General features: G+C 40.0%; 1 protein-coding gene across 8 annotated transcripts in view; it reads right to left on the bottom strand.

The window, feature by feature from the left end:
* The window catches only part of Runx1t1 (RUNX1 translocation partner 1), a 148942-nt gene that overhangs the window by 52795 nt on the left and 84686 nt on the right, over nt 1-11461 (bottom strand). For all 8 annotated transcript variants that reach the window (XM_028779629.1, XM_028779656.1, XM_028779637.1 and 5 more), the window contains 2 exons: nt 4746-4883; nt 2510-2751 (listed from right to left, as the gene is read on the bottom strand). In XM_028779629.1, the coding sequence (XP_028635462.1) occupies nt 2510-2751; nt 4746-4883 (380 nt within the window). The remainder of the gene's footprint in view (nt 1-2509; nt 2752-4745; nt 4884-11461) is intronic.

Raw genomic sequence — 11461 nt, 5'->3', positions numbered from 1 at the left:
CAGTTTCTCTGTGCAGAAAATATGCACAAAAATTTCTCCTTTGAAAGTTTGCCCCAAGAATTAATCAATGATTCCAAGTCTAAGTAGGGACAAGGTGACCCACATCTGTGATCCTCTTTTCCTAGCACTTAGGACACTGGCGCACAGAGTAGAGAGTTCAAGCCAGGTCCTACAGTTTTACATTGTAAACTCTAGGCCAGCCAAGACCAAATCCCGAACCCTTTTCTCAAAAAACAAAAGTTGCATCTCTATTCGATTAACAAGTAGTCACTTCTAGGCTAGGTATGGGGATGTGTGCCCTTAATCTCAGCACTTGGGAAGCAAAGACAGGAATAGCTCTATGAGCTCAAAGCCAGCCTGGCCTACATATCAAGTTATAGGACACAGCCAGTACTACTAATGAGATCCTATCTCAAATAAATAAATAAATAAATAAATAAATAAATAAATAAATAAATAAATGAATAAATAAGTCACATTTATATTGTATATGCACCTAATAGCCATTTTCTACTTCTTTATAAGGATGTTAGGGAAGCTACATTTTTAAAAACCTCATTTCACTGGAAACATTTGTCATTCAGTAAGTAGAAAACTCTATCAAGGCTATTGAGATTTTCTATGTTTTAAATTTGGAAGACACTTTTAATTTTAAAAAGTATTAAACTTTACATTGGGAAAATTTGGGGAGTCGGGTAGGGACAAGTTCTCACTACATACTCCAGATTACCTCCCCAGCTCTCAATCATTCTGTTTCAGCTTTTGAAATGCTAGCATTTCAGTTAGACATCACCACACCCAATTCAAAACACATTTTTTGAACTAATAGCAAATTCATCGCTTATTTGATATAGTTATTACTGTGGATTTACTTTTGATTCCTTCGCTTGTTTACATGTTGAAAGGTCTACATAGTGCACAAATTTAAACATACGTATAAAGACCCAGGCATGTTCCTTACGCTATTAATCCCAGTACATGGGAGGAAGAGGCAGTCAGATCTCTGAGTTCAAGGCCAGACTGGTCTATACAGTGAGTTCTAGAACAACCAATGCTACAAAGTGAGACCCTATCTCAGAGAAAGAGAGAGAGGGGAGGGGAAGAGAGAGAGAACCTAGATAGGTAGGTAATAAATACAAAGAAAAAGCTAAATAACGACCTAGGATCTTAAGTACAATGGCACACCTCTGCCCACTGCCACCTCTGTTTTGGGAAACAGAGCACCTGGCAAGCTGGGAAACACATTCTTCTTTCTTTGAATGCAAAAGCTATTAAATATAGGCAGTGGTGATCCAAGGCCCATGTTCTGGTCCTGTTTTGTTCATGGTCACTCCAAATAATGAAAATAAATGATCAGACCTCAGATCCACTAAAGCATAGATGAGAGAACTCTTGGAGACTCATCACTGCCATGACTCAGGACTGGGACACACAACCCTCTTAAAAACTAGGGAATAACTTATTTGTGTAAAAAAAAAATCACAATTAATATAGAAGTAACTTGAGGGTAAAGGGTTAAAAGAAGATATGTGCTCTCATTTCTAGTTTGATAATGTACAGAATACAATAGAATATGCGAATATTCATTTCCAAATGTCTGTCTGTCTGATAAGCACAGATTTAAGGCTAAAAAAAAATGAAATAACTCCAGAAGGTTGAGGATATAGCTCAGAAACAAACCTTGATTGGCATGTGTGGGGCCCTAGGTTCAATCCCCAGCCCCCCCACCACCACATACACACATGAGTGCTCTCAGAGTCTCTCTCTTCTCTCTTTCTCTCTCTCTCTCTCTCCACACACACACAGAGAATTCTGGATCTGGAGATGTATTAGTGGCAACAACTGTACTATGTGGCTGTATTTGTAATCCCAATGAACTGTACAGTTAAAAACGGTAACTATGGTAAACGTTATGTATATTTTACAAGAACATCTTTAATGCCATTAGCCTTAAGAATAAAACTACACAAAAGAAGTATGTATTACTTGTTATGAACTTTTTTTCATCTAGGCCAATAGCAAAAATCCTAAAGCATGAACATTAAAATGAGCACTCAGATAATGACTGACTCATTAACAACAAAAATACACTATTATTTTAGAAAGCTCTGAACTATGCCAGGAGACTCTGCTTATTAAAAGAATCCTACACACATGTGTATATGTAAACATGTGCATATATACATATCTGTATCCATATTCATGTAACATATACGCATATAAACACATACATACACATATATGTATACACATACAAGCACCTATGGCCAAGCCAACAATTCACTTGCATCCCTATACTGTTATCAGTAAAACAGTAAAATTGACTATGGTAGGGTCGATTCATAATGTAGAACTGAAAATATATTACAGTATAACCAAACAGATTTGCACAGAAGCTAAGATATAGAAATTGCTGTGGGGTTGGAGCATCTATTTTCTGTGCCCTACTTACCCCACCCCAACCCACGCCCTGCCTCTTATCCCAGAAAACTGATTTCTGATTGCTTACCACCAGTCCTAGTACAAGGGTGCGAACTCTTTCTCCAATCTCTGGTGAAATGTCATTGCCAAACTGCTGCAGGGTAGTAAGAAATCGTTTCAGCTTGCTGAGTTGCCTAGCACCACAGGCTGGGGGCAGCTGTTGATTAGCCAGAGAAGAGGAAGAGGAAGAGGAAGGCCCGTTGCTAAAGCCATTAGGCGGTGAGGGGGCGCCATTCAAGGCCGTGGGTGAATGGCTGGTGCCATTTGTTACTGTCAAGGGCACAAAATCAGAAGGAAAAAGTAAATAAGTTTACAAAGAGAATGCATAAAGGAGCTGCCACTAAGAGTCCTTGCCTGGAAATCCTGTGCTTGTGTAATTTCAAAAATACTGGGACATTCTGCAAAATGCTTGGACATCACAGCGTCACCGGACTCGGGTTCTCTATCACCACTAAGTCTCTTCCTTACAGTGAGGGGCAGCCTGCAGCACAGAAGCTGATAATAAACGGAGCCTGCTGCTGCTGCACCGAGCCAGCCCTGCCTCCCATGTCCACATATGCCAACCACCTGAAACGCTTCAAACAGAGCACAAACAGCTTTGGATGTCAGCCTTTTGTCACCGGCTTACATCAATATAACAGGATGGCTCCCCTAGAGAAAGTGTACATTTGGTGGGGACTAAATTTATCACTGAACATTTTTAATCATGTTTTGTACACACAACTGACAGCTGTGTTTATGGGAAAGAGGACTTTCAAGTTTTAACCTTACACCACCCAATTAGAAGGCTATTTTCTTTCCCACTTATTTCTTAACCATTTATGTGGGGAGTGGGGGAACATGAGTTTTACAAAGAAAGATAGGAAGACAAAATGGATTGCGAGATTACTAAGGAGTTATTTTAAGACATTGAAAGGGGACAACTCAATTTAACCCAGAGCATGGATTGGTAGTAATTTACTAAATTGCTTTCTAATGTAACTTATTTGAACACCAAGGATGATGGGTCTATAAGAACTGGCATTGGAGTCACGGTGTGGTGTGCCACATGCCTGCCATCCAGCACTGGGAAGATGTAGGCAAGAGCATAAGGAGTTTAATGTTATCTTTAACTACAGATAGCTAGTCTGAGGCCAGCGTGGGCTACACAGTGAGACCCTGCCTTAAAAGCAAAAGGAAAACAGAATTAAATGTTTTTTCATCTCAATGAGGAACAAAGCAATCTATCAATGCTAGCTCAGGAGGACTTCTCAGAGGAGACATATGCCTGTCACCATTACTTTGGATAACAAACCATTTGATGACAGGTTACAACTTGGCATGTCACAGCCTTCTGCCCTGTACACATTTGGCAAGAGCTTTTAAATGGCAGGGCAGTTGTGCATGAACGCTTAGGATGTCTATCTTTAGCGACTCATGGATCTATTTTTGCCTCTCAGATAGTTTTCATTCATATGGTTTCATGGCACATGGTCCATTAAGAGTATCGTCTATAACAGATAAATATTTCTTAGCATCACAAAGCTTTGATGACAATTTTAACCAGAATTGTGAGACTGATTAAAACCATCCCACAGATTGCCCCCACTAGAATGGGGAAGTTGCTTGATGGTCAGAATTTTCTGTTTCTTTCTGGGATGCTTCAGGAAGAACTCAGAACATGGGACCTGGGCAGAGTGCAAACGGAATATGGTTTGATAGAAGCCTGGCAGGTTCCTAACAAGTCATGCTGCTGAATTCAGAAAGGTTTCTACAGGTGACTGTGGCATCAACCACCTGCCTTTTAAACTTCAGAATGTCAGGTGTTTTTTTTTTTAATATTATTTGTAGCTAGTTGTCATGGAATAAAGCAAGGTAGAAATAACTAGAAATAATTATAGCATATTTCTATGTTCTAAGTGAAATTGAACAAGCAAAATAAAGAGCTCTACATTAACATGAATTAAAAGTCATAGGCGTAACTAGAGCAAGGGAGCAAATGTAATATTATTCATTTGCTCAAATCGTGGCGGATTACAATGTTGAAGTAATAATATAAAGGCAGGCAAATATTCACAGTTGTACCAATTATATCTAAAACACGACACTTTTGTTTGGGTTTAATACCCATTACCTACTGGCAAACTTTCAAGGTTTTTGTGCTTGATTCTGCACAAAGCCTTGATATAGGATTTTATTTTTCCTTGATGATTTTTTTTTATGTGCAGAAAATTTTCAATTTAACCTTCCAAACTGAAAACTTCAGTTCCGAACCGAGTACTTACATGTCGTTGGCGTAAATGAGCTGGTTCTCGGAGCTCCTTGAGTGGTCGGAGGAGGCGGCATTGCGGGAGGAGTCAGCCTAGACTGCGTCTTCACATCCACGGGTGAGTCTGGCATCGTGCAGTGCTTCTCAGTACGATCTGGGAATGCCACCAGGAACATGTTATTTCACTCCTTCAACACCCAGGAGTCACAAAGCTGGGTCTGTCTTTTTCAGAGGCACACAAACACAAGAAATCCCACATCTTCTATCAGTAAAATATGCTGATCTCTGGAAGCAGGATTTTGTCATCCAAACATCACTTGAGAAGGTGTAACACAGATCAGGGGACTTTATTTGTAACCAGGCTGTATAATATTCTATTCTTATTTCTGGCTTAGGCAGATGCTACCTTGGTACTGCTCTGTGCATCAACACAACTTCATTCAGTAGAAAACAGAAGAAGAGGATGATAATGAACCCACCCTGATGGCTCAGAAGTCATTGAAACCCAGTGTCAGGTAAGTAGTGAGGAGGTCCAGGCAGAAGCAGGCACGTCACAGCCCAATTCTACCAGACCTCCCATCCCCGCCTTGCTTAGTTTCCTGGTCAATTAAATGAAACACATTCTCTATGCTCTATCTATGGTAAAGTTAAGCTATTCTTTATGTAGAATATACGAATTTGTGGCCTGTCCTGTTAGTTACAAGCCTGAGAGCAATACTCCAACTTATATTCTTAGAATATGAAAGTAAAAACTGATAAAATCAAAAGGACATCCCTGGACAAACCCCTTATTACCTAATGATGCGCATGCATAAGCCCACGTTGTCTCCTCCTAAGTATTTTCCTTTTCTCCTATGTATACTGGATGGTTTGAGTCACTCTGCAGTGTAGGCTAACAAGGAAACTCACTATGTGGGCCAGCCTGGCCTTGAACCTACATCAATTTCCTTCTGTTAGTGTTCTAATGATGGATGGCAGTGTAAACATGGGGCTTCTAAGTTTATTTTTCCCTTGATATTTTCACCTATTTCTTAGGCTAATATAATTTTCAAAGCAATAGATTCTCACTGAAAATGAGATGGTTTATTATTTACTGCTTTAGATCCAATTTTATGTTAAATACATGATAGACATTCCAAAACCATTCTTGAGGTAATTCTAAACTTTAGAGACAAAAATCTTAAACTTGTACTTTCTTTTTAAAAAGGCAAAATAATATACTATTCAGAGCAGGATTTTTAAATTATAATTCCCAAATTTACTGAAGAATCAGATATTAAGAGAGTTGAATGGCTCAGTGGTTAAGAGGACATATTGGGATCAATTTACAGCACCTATGTACTTGCTCACAGTCACCTGTAACTCCAGTTCTAAGAAGTCCAATACCCTCTTTGACATCCTAAGGCTTGTGCATACACATGGTGTGCACACAAACACATTCACACACATTCACACACACACATATACACACAGTACACATACACACACATAATAGTAAAATAAGTAAATAATTTTTAAAGTCAATTACTGAATGACAATGAAATCATAAATTACTGTTATTATAATCCCAAACCTAGTTCATCTTTCTTCAAAGCAACTTGCTATGGCAGCACTCATGATACATGCTTGCAATCTCATCTCTTGGCAAATTAAAGCAAAGAGGATCAGGAGTTCAAGGCCAGCTTGAAATACTAAGCTTTTACCTCAAACAAACAAAAGCAATTTCCTACCTGGGCCTGGTGGCAGACACCAGGAATCCCAACACTCAAGAGGCAGAGACAGAGGGATTGCTTTAAATCTGAAGCCATCCTGGTCTACACACAGAGGTCTAAACTCATGAGGGCTACTCAGTAATACCTTGTCTCGAAAAAAAAAAAAGAAGAAGCATTTTCATAAGGTGTAGGATGCAATAAAAACAGGGCATTCTAAAAGCTGAAATAATGTTGATACCATTTTAATGATGACATAATACCATGAACACCAACTAGAACAAGAACAAAACAACCTAGTGAGGGTATTTTGCTTCATAATTGAGTCAGTGGTATCAGGCTCTGTGTCTTCCTCTCTGCCATTGGTTTAATAACACTGAATAATCCCAGGTCAAGAGAAGTGTCCCAAGGGACATGTTGGCAGCAATACAAACCCAACTTGCTCCAGACTTTATCTTACTAGGAAAACGATGTCTTTATACTGCTATCCCAGGGCACACAACCACCAGCACCAGTAATCCCTTATTTCAGAAAAATAAACAAGATAGGCAGGCTTCAAACTCCTCCTTCAATAAATCCATTGCTCCTCTACTCCCCTCAACCAACCTCAGCAAGAAGGGAATAAATAGTTTTCCGCTTATACTGCAGCTGAGGGAAGAGGTACAGCAGCGAACACGGTCTCCCTAAATAAAGGCAAATACTTCTGTCATGCCAAGAAAGGAAGGAGGGAGGGAGGCTTGCCAGAGTCTGCTGGAAGATAACAGTGGGAACTGCTGGTCCATCTGGCTTTCATTCTGCTAACACTCACAGGGAACCAAGAGGGAAGGCAGGCCAGATCCACAGAGCACGTGGTTGCACAGACCGAAAAAGCAAGAGCAGAGGGGGAAGGGAAAATGGGAGGCATGAAAAAAAAAATCAATGAAGCAATAGAAGGAAAAAAGGGAAACAGGGAAAGAACAAAACAAGGAGAAAGGTCCCAAAGTGAGAGACACCCTCAGAAGCTTCACTGACATGTAAATGAAGCAGGTCCCTTCAGCCCAGACTACAGTCACCTACCTCAGATGTCAAGAATACCTACCCTGAGAAAGCCCACACAAGTCCTCTGTCCTTTTCAGTGCTAATACCAAGAATAAGGGATACACTGGAAAGCTCACCATGGGCTTCTTCAAATTTAAGAGTTAGATTTCAGCTGAAGATAATCTTTGGTATTTCTAGCTCAGTCCAGTTCTAGAAACATGTTGGATGTACTCATAGCTTTAACTGAGAAACATTTTCAACACCAGCCTCAGACCACAAATGTAACATAATTCCTATCCAGAATATCATTATCAAATCGGTATGAAGGAGTTTTTTAAAATGTTATCAATATTTTAAGAGAAATAACTCGCAATCAACACGTGGAAGGATACCACTAGTTCAAGGAGGAATACATGCATTCTGACCTGATCTGTGTGTACATGTGCATATGTAGGATTTTGACATTAGCCAAATTTCTGTGATGGTTGGCTTCTCTGATCAAATAGTTCCAACCCAGAGGCCCTACAAACTACGACAAAGTGGGACCATATGTAAGTCATTCTGTTCTGCTCGGCACAATCCACCCAGGATAGTGATAGATGAAGAAATCATCGGCCAGGCCTAATCCATGCACACAGAAACATTCTGCAGCACAGAGATTTAAGATAAATTTGGACAATATGTTTCAAGTATGCAGAGCTCTGTCGCATTTGTTTGGAATTATTTTTTCCAATGTTTTTGAAATATATATTCTTGAAACTATATAGCAAACAGCACAAGAACGATGACTTAACCAGAGAAGCACTTCACCCTATTTCAAATTAGAGGAAACGGTTCAACCGATGTGAGTTTAGAATATATCACAAGTACCTTTTTTAAGTTAATAAAGATTATGCTTTCCTGGTATATTCTTCCTGTTTTTCAGTTGCTAGAGGACAACTTGTGATACTCATTGAAAGAGTGACACAAAATGATACAAGAGAGGGAGGAAAAGGAAAGAGGGAGAGAGAAAAGGGAAGAAAAGACTGAAAAAGAAAACTGGTCAGGTCTGGAAGGTAGGTAAAATAAACAAGAGTTGACTTTACCTCTCAATGATTCATACAGCTTCCAGACAAGACAATCTTCCCAGCGCAGTAACATTCTTCTCACTTGGCAAACATCCAGCACATATGTACCAAAGATGGTGGCACATGGAAAAACTTACGGCATAGAAAAATGTATTACTGATACCATTTCTGTGTTGAATTCATTGCCAGGGCCCTCTAGAGGCGATATGTTTTTCATTTCCTTTTTCTTTCTTTGTTCAATGTAAAAAGGTATAACATAATCTGGCTTGGCGCTTGTCTCATTTAAAGTTAGTCAAATAGTTCCAGGTGTGTTTTAAGGTCTGAAAGAGAGGGAATCTACACAGTGGCCTTGTTTACAAGCCATGCTGGAGAAGATCCATGTAAAGGAATTCTTTCAACCATTAATAGTAAGCCCTCCCTTAAGTTAGTTATCCTGAGCCTTACTTAGGCACAGAAAAAATGGGAATGCTATTCTGTGTTCCCCTTACAGATGTGGTAAGAAATTAAGTGAGCTTATGTGTTTTAAACCCTAGCTCATCCCCACTCCTGGGAAACCAATGTCCTTCTGTCCTTTCCTATGTAGACCCCTGTCTCTTGCAAGTTCATCAAGCCTATCATCTCTCACTATAGGAGATGGCTATTGCTACTCCTGGGTTTTGTGGAACATTTTTTTTTACTTGTTTTGAGTCTTTCTTTGTTGCTTCCCTCAGTGAAAATTGCCCTGCCCTTATCTGCATATGCTCATTAGAGCTCATACATGTTCTCTTACAGTCTTCCTCAACTGCCCATGCACCAAGCACATCACCTACGCTTTTCTTCTCTCTCACCATCCATCAGTCTGTCTGCACGAAACAATGTGTATGCGCTACACACACCAACTACTGGGAACAAGAGGCAGCTTGATGGGCTACTGTCTCTTTTTAATTCTCCCTTAGGAGTGTAATTAATAAACAAGTACAGGCTGGGTGTGGTGACACACACCTTTAATCCCAGCAATTGAGAGACAGAAGTGAGTGGATCTCTGTGAGTTCAAGGGCAGCCTGGTCTACATATTGAGTTCCAAGCATCAAGAGCTACACCAAGACCCTATCAAAAAAAAAAAAAAAAGTAAAACACACACAACTCAGCTTAGAGGGAGAATGAACAACACATTCCCTCTCTAAATCTATTCTCTGTATGTGAACTAGTTCAAAGACAAGCAACTTTGGGGCTAGAGAGATGGCTCAGTGGTTAAGAGAATTGAATGTTATTACAGAGGACCCAGGTTCAATTCCCTGCCTGAACAGGGCAGTTTACAATTGTAACTCCAATCTCTGACACCTTTACCCAGACATACATGCAGGCAAAACACCAATATACATGAAAAAAAAAATGATAATCAAACCTAGAGTCATACCAGCCATTGACAGCACTTGAGATAAAGTAGAATTCAGGGACAGATGCACCAGGATTTCTATTGTGATTATGTTCTAATAACTCATTGTAAATTGAGAATATCCTAAGTCAGAAATGAATTTAAGAAATGCATTTGTGGGACCCATAAGATGATTCAGTGGGTAAAAAGTACTTGCCACCAAGCTTAGTGGCCTGAGCTGGAACTGAGCCGTACAATAAATGAGAGAACAGACTTCTGTGCATTGTCTTCTGTCCCCCACAGGTGCCTTTGGCATTTGCACATATACCTACACACACAGATAAATAAATAAAATATAATTTCAAAACAATGCATTTTGTTTGCTTTATAAAGACAGGGTCTCTTGTGGTCCTGGGTTGCTTCAATCTCACTAAGCAACTGGAGATGATTTTTACACTTGACCTTCCCATCTCTGCCTAGAGAAGCCATGCTGAGATGAAGCCTTTACTACCTTGCCTGCTCATAAATACACTTAAAGCCAAACATACATACACACACACACACAGACAGAATCCCAGCACCCTGGAGGCAGAGGTCAGTGTGAGTTAATGCTAGCCAGAGCTACATACTGAAAGTCCATCTTTAAAACAAAATCAATGACAAGAAAGCAAAAAGAGGGGATGGGAGAGCATTTAGTCCCTCTAGCCTGCCTACCAATATCACATCTGAGTAGCACAGTGCACTGTGTAACGTCCCTTTTTGCTCCTGACATCACATGACTAACAGCCACTGCTATTTAGCACCCATCACCATCTCAGGAAAAAGATCAAATCTTAAAAGTTAACGGACATATTCCAAGTTGGGAAACATCTGTAATACAGGACAATTATGAAGATCTGAGATTAAGTTGAACTTTGTCATCGGTTTCCTGTACTTCTATTCAAGTATGAGTGTATTTCTCTTCTTGTCATAGATGCATCATATCTAAATGTCGCTGAAAACTCACTTAGGCTTTTATTTTGCTTTGTTTCAGTTTGTTTTTTGACACAAGATGTCATGACTGTATTTCAAGGTGTATTCAAACTCAATGTAATCCTCCTGCCTCAGCATCCAGACTACTGAGATTGCAGGCACTTATCACCACGCAGCCCAGATTTCATGTATTGCCAGTGATATAGCATTAAGAGGCGAGAGCTTTAGGAAGTGCTTAGGTTATGAAGGCTCTGTTTTCAGACATGACACCAGTTCATTATAAAAGGGCTGAAGAGAGAGGCATGGTGGCTGTGGTCCCAGTCACTTGGGAGGCAGAGACTAACGAGTTACATGTTTGTGTTTAGCCTAGAGTTTAAGGACATCCTGTCCCAACACTTAAACAGATACATAAAAAGTGGTGGACTATAGTCTGGTGGTAGACATGTGCCCAGTATGCACAAGGGCCTGTTTTCAATCCTCTGTTGAAAACGTATAAAAAGAGCAAACATGGCACTGGGGAGGTTCAGAGGAGAACTACAGTCTCCTTTGTTTCACCATGTGAGGACAGACACACTCAACAAGCACCACACTGGAAGTGTAGATTAGTCCCTCA

The sequence above is a fragment of the Grammomys surdaster genome, unplaced genomic scaffold (assembly GCF_004785775.1).
Source record: "Grammomys surdaster isolate TR1022 unplaced genomic scaffold, NIH_TR_1.0 97, whole genome shotgun sequence".
Lineage (NCBI taxonomy): Eukaryota > Metazoa > Chordata > Mammalia > Rodentia > Muridae > Grammomys > Grammomys surdaster.
The sequence above is the reverse complement of the archived record's forward strand: the minus strand, read 5'-3'. Positions and strand labels throughout refer to the sequence as shown.